This window comes from Notamacropus eugenii, chromosome 1 (genome assembly GCF_028372415.1).
Source record: "Notamacropus eugenii isolate mMacEug1 chromosome 1, mMacEug1.pri_v2, whole genome shotgun sequence".
NCBI lineage: Eukaryota > Metazoa > Chordata > Mammalia > Diprotodontia > Macropodidae > Notamacropus > Notamacropus eugenii.
In genome coordinates this window covers 547,356,183-547,373,951 of record NC_092872.1, presented here as the reverse complement: position 1 = coordinate 547,373,951, position 17,769 = coordinate 547,356,183, and the positions used below count along the sequence as shown (strand labels likewise).

Sequence of the window (17,769 nt, the reverse complement as noted above, 5' to 3'; positions counted from 1 at the left end):
GATTTTATCTCTGCAAGGAGGCCAGTATTTACTGTATACATGGCTGGGGAGGAAAGCGTAAGAAGACTAGAAAGGTAGGAAAGGATTAGGTTACAAAGGAAATTAAATGCCAAACATAACTTTATATGAAAGATGTTATGATGGTAGAAATGATATAGCAAATGACTGATTACGGCAGAGAATTGAGAATGCTTGAGAAGCTTGGGAACCTAAGAAGACAGCAGTGTCCTTAACAATAACAGGGAAACTAGCAAGAGGGGAAGGTGTGGATTTTGACATGTTCAGTTAAAAATTTATCGATAAGACATTCAAGTTGAGATGTTGTTAGGCATTTGGAGCTGAGAGACCACAGGTTAGAGGATTAAGGCTAGAAAATTGATCTGAAAATCACCAACACAGAAATGATAACAGAAAATCCAGGGAGCTGATGAGATCACTGAGTGAAACAGTATAGAGAGGGAGAGGATCAGGATAGAGCCTCAAGGCTGTGACTCAGATGAAGATACAGCAAAGGAGACTGAAAAGGAGCAGAGAGGTTAGGAGAACCAGGACCTAGAGGGTAATTGACAGGATCCAAGGCTGCAGAGAGGTCAAGAGTGAAGAACAAGAAAAGGCCCTTAGATCTCACAATTATGAGATCATTGGTAACTTTGGAGACAGCAATTTTCAGTTGAATGACAAGGCTGGCAGTGGTTACAGTTACAAAGAGTGAAAAGAAATAGAAGCACTGATTACAGATAACTTTCCCAAGGAGAACAGCCAAGAAAGAGAAGAAATAAAGGATTTTACCTACACATGAATGATAATACTACTTATTACTTACCCCATAGGGTACAGTGTATAAAGAATGTACTTTGTAAAATTTAAAGCACTATGTGAACACAAGCTATTACTGTATAAAGAAAAATGGATACTTATTGGATTACCAAAATCCTTTACATTATCCTTTCAATGCTGACAAGAAATAAGTGGTGTCAGTATTCCTAAGCTCATTTTATTCATAAAAAACTGAAGCTTAAGATAGTTAACTGATTTGCAGCTAATAAACTGACATTTGCTAAATGTCAGAACAAAGACTCAACTCTTGCCTTCTAATGACTCTAAACTCAGAGTTTTCCCCACTATACAATCCTGCCTCTTTTTGGACATCATACTACCAATAAAGCATGACTATCATTCATAAAGTGTTTTTAGTCTCACAAAGATCTACAGAAGGTAGATTCTTTGATTTCCTTTAGCAGCTTTTCACCTAGTCAAGAGACTCTTCCTTCAGCCCAATCAACCTCCCTCTCAACTTCAACTTTTTTACTTAGTAACTTGTTTTCTATCTCCATAAAAGAGTCTCAGCGCTCTAACGACAAACACCACCACTATCATCTTCCTGGACTTAGGGACTGAGGAAAATCTCATAGCTTTATGTTTTGTGTTAATCTGTTCTTAACTTAAAACGTGGGTCCAGTGGGCATTTTCATCTTTTCCATTTAATAATCATCCTATATATGTTTTGTATAATCCTAAGGTCATTTAATTGGAGCATGCATTTTTCATTTTTTTGCTCATTTATTTTGTCGCCTGCAAGTTTGCTGAAGCTTATGGTAGTGGGGAATGGACATCCTTGCTTCACTTCTATATTTAATGGAAAAGGTTCTATTATTTTCCAATAGAGTATGCACTTTCTAAAGACAAATGTAAAATAATGTGAGAAACAATAAGATCTTAACTATTCCAGATACCTAAAGGGAAGACAATGTCCAGGAAGTCCTGTACCCTCTGAAATATGAAAAAATGCTCAATAACTTACCCCCACAATTTCTTTTTGTATTTCTCTGCCAACTTTAGTAGAACTTCTAAGTAAGAATTTCTGCCTGCTGCTCCTGTTGAGACAGACAAAATCTGAGTCAGAGATGATGTAATTTTTCTCCCTCTATTTAAAAGCTATTTACAGGATATGTTAGTGTCAGAAGAAAAACTGACAAAGGAAGAATTTCTATTCTTCTCACCAGTATCAAGAATATGAGGCAATACAGCAACTACACAGAGCTGGTGGTCTTCACAAGTTTTCTTTGCAACTGCTTCATCAACAATCTGTGAATAATAATATGGAAGCTGGCAGTTATTATTTAGGAAGCTGCAAGATGAACAGCCAAGAAAATTAAAAGAAAAACTCAGTATTCTGTATTTCATAAAGTTATTCAAAAAGGCAACCCATCATTTATGTTACTATATATTAAGTTCTTTCGCCACTTTAAGGAATGTATCTAACAATGATACACAAAACCAAATAAAATGTTATATTTATGATCTTTTGTACATTCTTGCTCTTATCAATTATTTTAGTACAGAGAAGTGAAATGAAGCATTCAAAGACAACTGTGTACCTAAGAGCAGTGTAACACTGTTGTTTGTCAAAAAGACTAAGAGCCAATTTAGAATAAAAAGAAACAGAAACAACCTAAGGGCACTTAGTTCAGGTTTCATAGTCTCCACAAACCAGACTGGAAATTAATTTCTCAAACTTCAGCTTTAAAAGTATTTTCAACATTTCAATATACCAAGCAAAAATTTGAGTGCTTACTATGTGACAGGCACTGTGTTAGGAGGAAAACAAAATAGTCCTTGCCCTTAAGGAAATGTTTGATTGAGGAACAACAAGTACACAGAGAAACAGAAAACAAGAGTTAATGAGAAGGGTGTGAGAGAGCACTAACAACTGAAGTAAATAAAAAAAAAAAAGGTTCATGTAGGACAGGCCAGCACAACTTGCCTGCTTACGGCTTGTGGTATGCCAAAGGGATTTTGGGCCACCCACAAAAAATATAGAGCAAAACATCCTTTGGATGTAGAGGAAATCCTTTGGTGTACTGCAAGCAGCTTGTGCAGGCCTGATGTAGGAGGTAGAACTTCAGCTGTAATTTGAAGGACACTAAGGATTCCATGAGACAAGAAGTGGGAAGGAAAGTATTCTAGGAATAGGAGACAATCTGTACAGACCCATGGAGGTAGGAGTGGACAATATCCTAAGATAGCAAGCAGCAAGTAGGCTAGTTGGGTCAGAACGAATAATATGCCTGAGGAGGAGTAATGTGGAATCATTTTGGAAAAATAGGAACCAATGAAGATTTTTGAACAGGTGAATGGCATTATCAGAACTATGCTTGAGAAATTAACAGTTTGGCAGCTATATGGAAGATAGGTTACAGAAGGGATATTGAAGACATGGAGATCAACTAGGAGGCTACTCCAACAGCTCAGAAAAGAAGTGACAGAAAAGAAGTACACTGAACTTGGGTAGCAGATTTGTGAGTGGAGAGAAGGGATGGATATGGGAGATGCAAAAAGATTGATGGAATTTGCCAAATAACTGAATGTAGGGGAAGTGGCAAATTGAGAGTGAGGTTACAAATGCATAATGAGAGAATGTAGTGATGTCCTCCATGGAAACAGGGAAGTTAGTATAAAATATTCTGTATTAATAAACTGAGATAGAATTTTTAAAAAAGTGACATACCTCAAGGAGCTCAGGTGGAGGGGCATTGTCAGAAAATAAATCTAGAGCTCTGGAAACTATGTCAGATCTTGTCCTCCCACCATTGTAATCCATAGGTGGTTCTCCTTTCTGGAAAATCTTGATTGTGGGAAATCCTCCAATCTATAATAAAATGCAGAATATTAATTCTTTAACCAGAGTAAGATAAAAGTAATAACTACTTTGTAAATTACTAAAAGAAAAAAGGAACAAAATTTTTTACCTTCATTTTGTATCTATATCAAAGAATTCACAAAGTAGCAATATATTAGAAGTCTCATACTGCTATGATTCAGTCTAAATTGTTCTTTTCTTGAGTATGACTTCCTTTGGGCTCAATCAAGCTTTTTTCCTTTGGAATTTTCAATAATAACTGAATATAATAATTTCAATAATTGAATAAATCAATTAAATTTGCAATGTATTATTAAAACTAAACTTAGCCACTGATCCATGTTTGAAAGGATCTACATGCACAGGTTGGGGAAATGGGAATGTGGGATAAAACAGGTCTACAAAATACACATTCATTTCTAAGTACATGTCAAAGCTGAACACAATTATCAATACTCTCTACACAAATCCTAACACTCATGTTAAGGGTACTTGGATCTTAATGAAGACCCTCCATGATAATTTCACTCCTTCAGCTAAAAAAACAGACAAACAAATCCTAGGATAGTTGTACCAGATGTATTTCAAATACAAATTCAAATTACTATCTGCTATATGTTGTCTCTGTTACATAAGAATTGCCCTGAATTTTTTTTTTTAAGTTTTAGCACTTCAATACTGGCAATTAATTGTGCTGAAGAGTCTGTCTACTGTTTCATCAACTTTCATATCAAACCATACACAGATGAGTTGGAAAGAAAGGCTGCTTGCCATTTCAATACAATATACTGAAACCAGGAAAAAGATGAATATTGCTTAACCATTATTATATACCCCATATTTCTGCCAGTATTTTCATTTGTGAAAGGAAGATTTAAATATTTTCTTCTATTCTTATCCTCAACAAATTTCATGTATCTTTGAGTTTTTCATTTTTGAATAAAGAACAGTGATTTACCCTAGCACTGCACATTAATCAGTGGTTAAGTTCATTAGAATCTTTCAGTTTTCTTCCTTTCTTTTGGTAATTCTTCTAGTTTACAAGAAATGTCAGTGGCCATAGATAGGTATGGAAGCTCCTGGTATGGGAGATAGGTATGGGGCTCCTGGGTCACTTCCTAAACCTGCTCACTGCAGAGAGTGCAGAAAAATAAAACTTCTGGGAAAGATTAATGTTTGAATGAGAAGCAAACTGCCTAGCCCCTAGATATCTAAATCCAGCAAAACCTAGAGGGTCACAGCAAACTGAGCAATGATCAAGAAATCCAATGAGAAATGACAGTGACTTTTTCCATTCTAGAACTGCACCAAAATAAATAAATAAAAATTCAGTCCAGGAACAGGAAAGGGGCCCCAGTTAGCAAAATTAGGGCTAGAACAGGGTAGCTTTCCACTCTCAAAAGAAGGACCAGGGACACATGTTACTACCTTTGAGGCATGTGTCTAAAGGCACTCAAAAGCTGAAGGCTTCCCTGAGAAAGCTCCTGGGCTAACAGAAAACCCCAGAGTGTTGCCTGAGGTGGGTACCAGAGAGCAAGAGAAGGAAGTGACCAGCATGAGGTACTAGAGTGCTTAGGTGGGGAAAGCCCAAGTCCTTAGCATTCTGTCCTGAGATAACCAGAGAAAACCCTCAAGATCTGGTTCTTTTAGTCTCACAACCAGTGGGTGACCTAACCCCAGGAAGTAGTAGTCAGTGCCAGGAATGAAATTATACTGAGAACAAACAGGGCCTACCCAAAAGTGCAGCAGGGAGAGGAGTCTGGTACTAACACAAAGCCCAATTCAGTAACTACAGTTGAAGAAAAGAGTAAAGCAAATAAAAATACTGACCAGTATAAAAAATTACTGCAAATGGAGGACTAACTATAACAACTGCAAGCAGAGATTCCAAGAAAAAAAAAGATTTTCTACAAGGACTACATGAAAGTCTAAAAGTAAAGCAAAAAGGTAAAAAATGAAATAAAAGTTCTTGAAAGGAGAATAAATAATTTAGAAGAGAACAGGGTAAAATAAGTCTTACCCAAGTAAAGAACTCCCTGAAAACTGGAATACAGGGCAGAAGTCAACAACTCCTTGAGACAGTATGAAATAATTAGGACAAAAATCAAGACTGAAAAAATAGGAGAATATCAGATACCCAGAGACAAATGACCTGGAAAACAGGTCAAGGAGAGATAATTTAAGAGGTGTTTAACTCCCTAAATACCAAGAATTAAAAAGAAGAGAAATGCTAACAAACTCAAGCTCATTCCATCCCCTACCACTGCCAAGTGCCTAATTGTTTCTTTAAATTGATTTCTTCCTACTCCAGCTAGGACAATTTGACTTAACCACTCCTTCTGGCAGCAGGTTTATCTAGTTCAAAATTTGAGGGGGATGGAGGGGAAGAGAAAGGAGAGAGAGGTAGGAAGAGATTAAGCCAATTTTCTGTTAACATTCCATAAGGAAAAAGGTTATCTTTTTTTAATTCTGGGAGCAATGTTTGCCGGATAAAACTAGTTTGATTTTTGAGGTGACAGACAAAAGCTTTACTGATTCTGGTCAAGCCATTTGATCTGTCTGAAACTTCTTAATCTATACAATGAAGTGATTAGATTAGATGATCTCTAGAATTTCTTCCACCTTTAATATCCTATTATCCTTATAGAGCTTTGTTTCCTTTTCCAAAACGAGCAGAAGGTAACTTCTTAGCTAAGTCATTAAGAACATGAGTGAGGCAGCACAACACTGCCATTCAATTAAAAGGATTCTGAATTGGCTAGGAGTGCTGCTGGGTATTAGGTGGCAGGAAGATAAAAAAATGGGAAAGTGGGTGTAGAGACAATCATGGGTCAGGCCTGGAGCTACCATTAAGGATTATGTTAGAAACCTTAGCTGACACATTATCTGACATGGCTAATTAACCTATTTTAACTGCTGAATTTTTAGCTTCCAATTCCCTCATTAATTTCCAGCTCCTTGTCGGTCAGAAGGCATTTCAGACTAATCTTATATCCTTCTTTTTCGAAGGCCAATTAACAGGAGCTCAGAGCATGCTGCCCACTGTGTTTATTTTAATACAGTCTCATGAAATTCTTATGGAAAGGATGCAAGAGATTTGGGCTAAATGATATAACAATTATAGAAATATGGAACTGGTGAATGGCTAGAGTAGTGATAATTGTTCAATATTTAAGTTGAATGGAGGTCATCAGTAGAGTGCCCCAGGGATTTGTGCTTGATTGGCCCTGTGCTGTATAAACTTTTATTAGTTAGCTGAAAGGAAGGAAATGTTTATTAAATGTGCCTACTACGTACCAGGCACTGTCCTAAGCATTTTACAGATATTTTCTCATCTGATCCTCACAACCCTGTGAAACAGGTGCTTTTATTATCCCCACTTTACACTTTAGGAAACTGAGACAGGCAGCAGTTAACTTATTTGCCTAGGGTCACACAGCTAGTAAGTATGATGCCAGATGTGATCTCAGATCTTCTTGACTCCAGGTCTAGCACTCTATGCATTGTGCGACCTCAATGAATGTGGAAAAGGTATGGTTAGACAGCAATTTGTCAGAAAAACACTTGCAGTTTTTTAGATTCCAAGCTTAATGAGTCAATGGTATCCTGTGTTGGCCAAACAAAACTAAAGAGGCATGGTTTCCAGAAGATGATGGAAGACTTCACCAGATTCCCCTGATAAAACCACAAACAGAGTGCTGTGTTCAATTCTGAGCAACATAAAAAGAACATTATTAATCTATATAACATCTAAGAAGGAAGCCAGGATCATGAAGAGTTTCAAATTCATGATACATGAAGACTTGAAGAATTTGGTGTAGAGCATAAAGGGGAGACATATATCTGTCTTTAAGTATCTTATGGGCTATCTGTTAGAGGTGAGATTAGATTTCTTCTCCTTGGCCTAAGAGACAGAACTAGGAACAATGAGTCTAAGTTTTAAAGAGGTAAATTTAAGTTGAATATACAGAAAAATTAGAGATATCCCTAAATCAAATGGACCTCTTCATGTAGCAGTAAGTTCCCCCTTCACTGTAGGTCTTCAAGCAATGGCTAGATGACTAGTTGGGGATACTGTAGAAGGGATTCTTATTCAGTAATTCTGTGTGTGGAGACAGGATAAAAAGAAGTTGAGGAGGCCTGAACTTCAAGTGCTGTGGACTAAAGGCAGGTTCCTCTGGACCAATTATTGATGAAAAGCACTGTAAATGGTATTACTGGAAAAAAAAATCTCCCAGTCTGGATGAGGGGAATACTTATGTAAGTAAATATTCCAATATATCAATGACTCTGTGATTTTATCAACATGAATATATCCCTTTCAACAATACAGATTAACCCATCTATTGAATTCTTGTTCACCTCCCACAAATTAAACACCCAACTTGCTGAAAAACCTTCCTAATGTTCTAGTACAAAAGGAAATATAGTAATGTAAAAACAAAGTTATCAGTGAAGATTTACTTCAAAAACAAAAAAAAAATCACCTTTGTAGGTATTTTCCATCTTTCATTTACAAATATTCTACATGAAAAATGAAGTTGAATGCATGGTCAAAGTACTAGACTTGAGTTAGAAGACTATGATTTTAAGTTCCAGCTCTTATTAGCAGGGAACATCATGCATCTTTAGGTTTCCAGTTTCTTCACCCTTAAAATGAAGGATTTATACTACATGGTTTTAAAGGTCCTTTCTGTTAACATTTAATGATTCCATAATCAGCCTTAAAATTTAAAATATACTTACCCCATACCGGCTAGTCAATGCCTGATTTACTGTAGCATCTACAGCAGCTAGCTTCACCTTTCCTTTTGTCTGTTCCTTTACTTCTGTGGCTGCAGCTGCCCATTCTGGTTCTAAGCTGTAGGAATGAAACATCTTTAGATTACACCTCATTCTCAATGATTAACAATAATATTTGCTTTTATACTCTCTTTTTATACAATTCAGATGGGGCAGACCTTGAAGCTTTTAAGTTACTCTCTCCCCCAAATAAGCCCTATCTTCTAAGTCTCCTGAAAGAAAACATGAGACTTATATACAAGATAAAAAAAGTATTACGTGTATTCCTTTTCCTTCAAGTTCCATATTCCTTAAGTGTGTGCCATACTCCAGATCCATTTTACTGGTTAATATTTGAAAGTCTGATGATACACTGAGTTCTCTATCACTAAAGTTCTAAATTTAAGTAAGAAATTTTAGACTTGAGGTGAGTAATTAAAATAAACATGAAACAAAAAGAGTAAAAACAAACTGTCCAACTTACTTTTTGCAGTGTCCACACCAAGGAGCATAAAACTCCACCAACCAAACATCATCACTGTCAAGCACATTTTTATCAAAAGTGTCATCTGTCAGTTCAATCACATCCTTCTTCCCTGAACCTTCACTTCGACTCTGTAATTAAAATAATCCAAACCTTAGCTATAGCTTTGAAGTAAGATTGAGGGCAATGAATATAATTCCATATCTGAATTTGAGAAATGCTGACACACTCCTGAAAGATTTGGTTTAATTTCTGCAATTCCAGTACAAAATGAATAAAAAACAAAAAGATTTTCCACTGTATTAAAAACTTAATGGAATATAATTTTTAAAGTAACCATACATATACTATCTTAAAAATGAATACACATAATACTCTTTCATATATACTAGGAGCTGAAGCTTTAATACTCTCACACTCCTGGAACAAAGACAATTTAAAAATTTAAAAAACAACAAAACAAGACAACTTAAAAATGGTTACCCATCTTTGGTTAGATGAACTGTGGCGTATGAATGTAGTGTGATATAATTTCACTCTAAGAAGTGAAGTATGAGGAATTTAAAGAAACACGGAAGACCTAGGTGAAGTGATCCAAACTGCAGTGAGCAGAGAAACAGTGAACACAATGACTACAGCAATGTGTTTGAAACAAACAAATGAAACTAAAATCTGGAACCTTGAACATTTACTTTGATTGAAGAAATGCACCCCTAACTTCTAATGAATGGATGGGAGACCATGAGTGTCGAATACTGAATATTTTATTAGATATGGTTGACATGTAGTACTGCTAAACTTGTAGAACAGTATTAGCAAGATAAGAGTTAGAAAATTATTCATGCAATGCAGAGTTAATACAAGTAGTGAGGTTTTTTTTTTTGGCAGTCAAGAACACTAACAAGAAATGAGGGGTTGGTTTAGTGAGAGAGGAGAAGAACTATCTGGAAATGACTGATATAAAAACAAAATAGCATCAATAAAATTATTTTTAAAGTTACCAAAAATAACTAGAAAGCCTTACAGAACTATATCCACCACTTCTTCCACCAAGGCGTTCCTTTACCAGCTGTCGTAAAGAATTAAGAGCAGCATCTACTATAGCTTCACCAGTTCTACCACCTAAAAGAAAAACAAATTTAAATGGTTAATGGTCATGTATCATATAAAAACAAGTTGGTATACTTCTGACAACTCCAAAATTGACTGCTTACAAGGGCTACCAAGTAGCTTTCTAATATAAAAAGTATAGACAGTCCCTATTTTTAAATCATTCTGTTTATTCAATGCTATAATGACTCACTGCTTCATTTTTTTTTGCAGTCTTTGCACTTTTAACAGTGATAGTAAAAGCATGTGCAATCAGTATTTCCCTTATGTCAATTACTTTAAGATGTAATACAATTTAAAGGTGACAAATGTTGGGGGTGTAAGCTCAGTTCCATGTGGACAGTCTTGGGCGGGTAAAGGTGAGAACTTCTAAACCTTAGAGTTCTCATGAGGCCCCCCAGGAAACAGCAGGGAATTGAGGAGTGAGATCTCGTGTATTTCCGCCTCTTCCCGTGAGAACGTGATGGGAGAGAGCATCCCCCCCTCGAGACTGGCCCGGATCTGGGCACACCTATTGTTATCTAACAGGCACGGTATTCAGGTGCAAACTATGCAGCCGGAGAGCTTAAGTAGGGTCAGGAAAGCCTGAAGGCGCTCTTAGCGCTGAGGGGCCCTTACAGGACAGAAGGCCCCTCTTCCTTCCCTCCTCTCTTCGCTCTTCCTTCTCCCCTCTCTCCCCACTTCCACTTCTGCTTCCATTCTCTTACTGTAAGATCTTTGCCTCCTTGGGAGATTTCTCTCTCTCTCCTAAGGAAGAGTTCCCCCTGCACATGTAACCAGGACCCTGAATAAAGCCTAACCCTTGTTCGACTCCGGAAAGTCTCTTCTCTCATACGTTTATCCGGTTTGGCCAGCTGAAGACCTACGACAGGTAAGGTAAGACTCGGGTAGCCCTCAGGCCTCTAGGCCTGGCAGACAAATATTTATATGCTAAAGGAATAGTCATTATTGCTATTAGATAGAAGGAATTAAAAAATTTCCAGCACTTCTAGAGATTGCTGTCTTAACTACCTTTTCTGAATAATACCCTGAATAACTTAACCTAGGGGAAAAAAATTAGAAAATTTTACAACACTGTCGGTACAACCAATACAATGATAAATAGATCCCTAGAGAGTATACTCATCATATTTCATATAAAACAATCTTTCATGGGTGCTAAAAGGGGAAGATTACGAAGGGCACTGTCATAATAGAAATCCTACTGGCTTTCTTAAAATCCATTCCAGCTATAAATTTTATGATCCTTAACATGGAGTAGGTCTACTAAGCTATATCCCTGAATATTAAGAAGAAACTGACCAAAGTGTTATAGAAGCAGTATGTTTTAGGGGAAGAACATTAGCAGTAACTGAAAATTACAGTTTAGTAATAAAGTTTTGAAATTCTGAAGATCAAATGCCATTTGTAGTACTTATAGATGGGGAAAAGGTTCAAATCTGGGGTTAATTTCAATCAGTTTCTGAAATAACTACAGAAAGAGGAACAAACACTAGGGTTTTTCAGTTGTCAGATATAGGAACTCCTACAGAATATAAGGTCCAATAAACTATTTTTATAGAATCACAGATTTATAGTTGGGACTTTAGAGCATTTAGTCCAAGACCTTCCTTTTATGGATGAAGAAACTGAAGCCCAGAATAAAGAACTTGCTTAAGGTCACACATGCAGTTAAAGTTGCAAAGTCTGAATCTGAACCCAGGCTTTTTGATTCTAAAAACAGATATTGTTCTAATATACTGCCATGCTACTGCTTTTTTCTGGTGATAATTCAATATGCTATCCTTTTACAGAGAATATCCTTTTACAAAAAGTACTAGATATATTTCACAAAGTTAGCCCCTTTCTCCAAATTCTGTAGCAAAGTAAAAATAATACTTGTGAAAACTATCTTATAGCAATCGTTTCAAGAAAATGGTTACATAAAACTAGCAAGATTAGAAGAAATAGAGTACTAACGTCCTTTTAAAGTTTAATAAAAAAAGACTTTGTCTTAAAAGACTTGTAAAATAAACTGCAATTTAATTAAGGACTGTAGTTCATTAAAGGACTTACCTTAAAGAGTAAGAATGATGATGATGACTTTTAGCTACAACTACTGAATTCCCTGGAGATTTCTGAACTTTTAAAAACAAAAAGTAAAAAAAAGCTTGCAGAAGACTACAATGCAGGAATCCATAATGGAGCAAAAGAGACAAACATACTTTTGCCAGATACTCCTTACTAAACAACCATGACAAAAAGTAGCCACTTCATACTGCTATAAATCTTTTGAATTCAAGTTTCAAAGAAATGTAATATATGTGTAATATTACTATTATGAAATGCTGACTGGATTACTAATGTAGCAGTATGCTAAAAGGACATGCTACTTGAAAAAATACTTTCAACTTTTGGAGGATATAGACTATCTTCACATTGGGCCAGAGAGCATTGGGGATTCAGCTAATCTACCAGTCATGTGACAGTGTAAAGGCATCTGTACAACATAACTTCTGATATAAATCGTGTTGTCAGAAACTAATGATTTAAAAAAAAAAACCCAACACCATCAACTGAAATCCAAAGATAAAGCTAGCTCAAAATGAAGACAATTAGAGAAATATGAGATAAGTTTCACTGAATCTTTGTGATATACGGAAATATAACATATGTTATACGATCAATTCCAAATTTCTTACATTTTAAAAATGAGGGAACTGAGACTTACAGTCAGTCATTGGGAGAGGATTCTAACTCAAATTTTTTTTGTCTCATAAATTACTGTTATTTCAGCTAATCAGTGCTGAACACTTCTCTAAGTTTATTTTCTGAAAACAAATGCTTTGCTCAACAAATATACCAATTAGTTTTTTCCCTATATTTTATCTGATTTAACATTTTAATCTAATTTTTCTGAAGTAGAAAAAAAACAAGACATTAAATTCTTTAAGGCTCAGTAAGTCTGCAGGTACTATTTCTAACAAAACAAAAAAATTGTTAATAAAAAATAATAATCCTATCTACTGTCTGAATTGTATTTTTGTAAACAGTGCTAAGAAATGTATTGTTCTTTCCTCTATTTTCTTCCTATCCTTTCCAAAGAAAAGGGAGGAGAAAGGAGCCATTTCAATAATACATGGTCAAAGAATATGAACAAGAAGGTTTCAAAATTTTATTACATTTTTTCAGCAATCAAGCAATAGTTTTTCCCCCTTCCAATTGTCCCCACCCTTTGACCTTCACCTCCCACTGGAGATAAAAAAAAATCTGAAAACAAAACCCTTGTGACAAATACATATAATCAAGCTGAATAAATTCCCATAATGGTCATGTACAAAACCAGACATGATGAGGTGTCATCTCCTGCAAAATGTCCATATCCCCTTGGAAATTACAAGTCTTCTTCCCATCCCAACTACACTGCACATGTTTTGTATTTATTTAACTGTTTCTGCTCTATAGAACATGAGCTCTTAAAAGGCAGAAAGTATTTCAATTCTTCATTGTATTTCAGGCAGAAAGTAAGCACTTAATGTATATCTGTATATTTTAGACCTGTCTGTGTGGGTGTTTAGAGTGTAAGCTCTCTAAGCTCTTGAAATGAGACATTCTTTTATCCATATGCTATTCCTTCTGACCCCAGTAGGGGGAGGAACAAGATTGTCATATAAAGAGGCATCAATAGAGGGACATGTGCATCTCACATGCTAAAGAGAAGCAAGTAAGTGGGAAGGATTTGGCAATTTAATGCCACAAATTTTTCCATGATAATGTAATGGTTATTTAAAATGTGGCTTAAATTGAAACAAAGAAATGCTACTATACAGCAAAGTCAGAAGAAACGGATATGAAGGATAATATATTCTTACCCTGGTAATCTTCTGGTCTATTTTTGTTGGATCCAAAGATCTTAATAGTGGGAAATCCTTGGACTCCATATTGTCCACTGAGGGATTGATGTTTATCTGCATCAACTGCACCAACTCTTACGATATCCTGTTGAAATTCAAATAAACATTATTCTGTACTCATACTTCACAAAGACCTTCTGGGTTTTCCTAGACCAGAATCAAAAGTACAGTTTCATTATCTTGTTCAAAATTGAATGTTTTTCATATAAATTTCAGAACTGTTTAAATAAAAAAGTTTAAAAACAAGTTGTGATATCAGGGTTCTAAGTTAAATACAGTAACATGAAAAACTCCCCACATTAATACTTTTTGCCTGGTCAAATTTCTCAGAATCATAAATGCTATGCACTTGCTTGGCTGCATCAGCTTACTTTCAATCACAGTATAACATTCCCTATCCATGAGGAGATCTAGTCCAGCAGCACCATTCTGGGGATAAAAAAGAATAAAAAATAGTGGAAAAGTCCATGAGTGAGAAACAGAATTGACCAAAAAAGAATCTCCACACTTGAGTAAATGAGGGACTAAAAGAAATGGATTAGTAGGCATAACAGAAGTAAGCTGTGGGAACCACAACAAGCAGGTCCACAGAGGTAAATATGGAAATTATTTTAGTTGTTCCAATTCTCCCCTGGTATAACTAAATGACAGAGATAGTTATAGGACATTTTATGGTTCATACAACTCAATTTAGTTAAATAAACTTAAGACCCAATATATGCAAGGTACAATGCTACATATGCTTGGATTAAAACATGATAGTAACTGTTCTCAAGAAGTATGATTTATCAATGGAGATATATAAAAATAACTATAACAATGACAGTTCTTTAAGATAAGAACTTTCCTCACAAAAACCCTGAAAATGCTGTAATCATTACAATGATCCCTGTATAAGAAATCAGGAAACCAGAAAAAAAGTGGTTTGCCCAAAGTCACACAGGAAGTATCCTAGCCAGGATACTAACTAGGTCATCTGACTCTAAATGTTCACCCCCCTCACAACATCACAAGATAGAATATATACAATAATGGCGTTAGAGAGGTCATAGACTAGAAAGTGAGGAATTTGAGAGAAGGAAAAAGGAAAGCTTATTTCATGGAATAGGTGACACTTACTCCTAACCCTCAGGAAAAAAATGTTTAACAAGTGTAGGAAAGTATGGGGAATATAATCTTTAGGGATAGGTGACAATGAGTACAAACATGGAAGAAAACAAAAACTCAGGGAGAAAAGCTAGTATTCCAGTTTAATTGGAAGATAAGAGAACATAACATGAAGAGGAGTAATATGAAATAAAGCCGAAAAGGTGGCTGACACCACATTATGACAGCCCTGGATGGTAGATTAAGGAGTCTCTTTTTTATCCTGAAGACAGTGGGGAAGCACGAAAACTATTTAATCAATTTGTACATTAGGAAGATAACTTTAATAGCAGTGTAAAGGATGAACTGTATTACCAGAATATTAATTTACACTTGTCACATATTTGATTAAAATGGAAAAAGAGACTAGAGAGAATGGTTAGAAAAATACTGCAGAAGTCCAAGTGACAGTTATTCAGAAGCAAAACTAGGCAAGAAAGAAAAGGAGAATATGGATGCAAGATTAAATGGATTATAAAGTGAGAGGAAATGAGAGATAAGTCAATAATAATCAAAGGCAGAACAGAAAACAATATATAATTGCTAACGATTCCATATGAACTTGACATTACAATATATTCACACTATGATATCAGACTAAACCCATATAATCTGCTTATTTTTGACTGCAAAAGCACAGAAAACAAATTCAGATTATCTTTAAGAATGGCTAAAACTTACTTTTAAGGCAGTTGCTGCCTTCTTCCATTCTGGGGCTAACCTCTGGCAATGACCACACCTTTATAGAGGGGAGGGCAAGGGGAGAGAAGAGAGTAAATGGTTAGGAAAACCACATGCCAATGATTAGTTTACTTAAATCTCTACTTATAATCACAGAAACAAATTATAGACTTTTAGGGACTTTTGGTGAACACTTCAAGAAAAATGCTAAATTCTATCTAAATGGTTTGAATAAGCAGCAAAGAGCTAGATATCTGAACAGCAGAGTCGAAACTCCATATATCTCAGGCAGGTGTTTTGCAACTAGTAGATTCTTTTGGAGGTAGGGAGAGTGAGGATTAAACTTTTAAAAATTAATTTACATTAGTCAAAAAAAAATGGTATGGGATGTTCACCTGAAACATAAGTAATAATTTCAAAAGTTACAAATTTAAGAACCAAACCTCAGCCCAGAAACACATACAAACAAAATAATGTACTCTGAATCACTTCTGTTCCTCAATCCTAATCTTTTAGTTATTTGCAATCACTGACCCAGACATACATGGTTATAATGATGGGCAATGAGCACAACACTAATTTAAAATTCCAAATGTCTAAAGATACCTTGGCATGAGGCTTTAATGTATTTACAAATAATGTATTTTTGCTATATAAACTCAGTCACATTAGGGGTCAGATTTTTTACAAAATTATGTATGATTTATGTAAAAACTTTTGTCTAAACAGGATCACAGCACCCCCAGCTGTTAGATTTTATCAGCTGTGCACATCAAGATGCTATAATGGGCAATATGTATATAAATAGCAAAACCTCTAGTTTGATATTGTTACTCAAATCTCTATTAACACACGCCCTGTGAGTAAAATGGTAGACTATTTTGGCAGAGTGGCTAGCCTTAGGTTCAGTTTTTAGGACCTCTGTTCAAATTCCACTTCCAGAACCTAACAGTTAATAGCTTTGTGCTTCTGGGTACATCTCTTAATTCCTATTTGCCTCCAGCACTAAGACTTTTGTACAGTCATAAATGATTCTGTGGAGGAAATTCTTACACAAATAGTTCCTTTAAAGCTGAAATCATAGAGCTTCCCTATGTTTGTGTAAAAACAGTAATATTCCTTATGCAGCACTGAATACTGAAGTTCCTTTATCAAATAATATATTACCACAGTTTTAATGTTAATTCATTTATTAAAATACATTCTTCAAAAAGACAATTCATGTACATTACACAACGATTAATCATGTTGTTTCAATTTGTTAAAATAAATATTTTGCGTATTTCAACTGATGCCTACAGTTTCTATCCTACCAAATTTAGTTACAAATTCATTAAAAAGCAATTTTTAATGTTTCCATTGATAAGTATTAAAAACTTGAGATTTTTACTCTTAAATTCACAGATATTTTCTTTTATATTACAAACATTCCAAAAGACCCTTTTACAAAAGTACATCCTCCACTCCTCAAAAAGTTAAATTATCAACTAGTTTGGTGTTATACTAAATGCACATGTGACTGGAGTTTGCTAGCTCAAGCTTTTTTTTTTTTTTAAATCTAGATTGATGATTTCATTAATAGAGAACACTCCTTGCTAAGGAAAATTGGAGATGTGCAGCTGTCTCCAATTTAGAGAATGACCTGGGGAAACTGAGAGGTTAAATGATTTGCCTTTGGACACATAATATAAATTAGAAATGGAATTTTATTACAGTCTTCCTAAACTCTGAGACTAGTTCTCTACCCACCATACTACTGAGGACAAGCTTTTAATTAAATGTTTTCTACCTCCCTTGGAGAGGTTCTTTGTTTTGGGTAAATTATCAATTCTTATCTAAAATAAAAACCTTGAGTCCTAATTACTTTTTTTTGTTAATTTATTTTAATCGGAATGGGTATTGTATTTTGTCAAAAGCTTTTTCTGCATCTGTTGAGATAATCAAAAGGTTTCTGTTATATTTGTTGTTAACATCATCAATTATGCTACACTGAACCAGCTCTGCATTCCTGGTATAAATCCTACCTGATCAAA

General features: G+C 35.2%; 1 protein-coding gene across 1 annotated transcript in view; it reads right to left on the bottom strand.

Annotated features, from left to right (window-relative positions):
* PDIA6 (protein disulfide isomerase family A member 6) overlaps positions 1-17,769 on the bottom strand; it is a 34,490-nt gene that overhangs the window by 7,825 nt on the left and 8,896 nt on the right. The window contains exons 3-10 of the mRNA XM_072634220.1: positions 15,737-15,794; positions 13,868-13,994; positions 9,931-10,028; positions 8,907-9,037; positions 8,387-8,501; positions 3,509-3,649; positions 2,001-2,085; positions 1,802-1,874 (exon numbers count right to left, since the gene is read on the bottom strand). Coding sequence (XP_072490321.1) covers positions 1,802-1,874; positions 2,001-2,085; positions 3,509-3,649; positions 8,387-8,501; positions 8,907-9,037; positions 9,931-10,028; positions 13,868-13,994; positions 15,737-15,794 — 828 coding nt within the window. The remainder of the gene's footprint in view (positions 1-1,801; positions 1,875-2,000; positions 2,086-3,508; positions 3,650-8,386; positions 8,502-8,906; positions 9,038-9,930; positions 10,029-13,867; positions 13,995-15,736; positions 15,795-17,769) is intronic.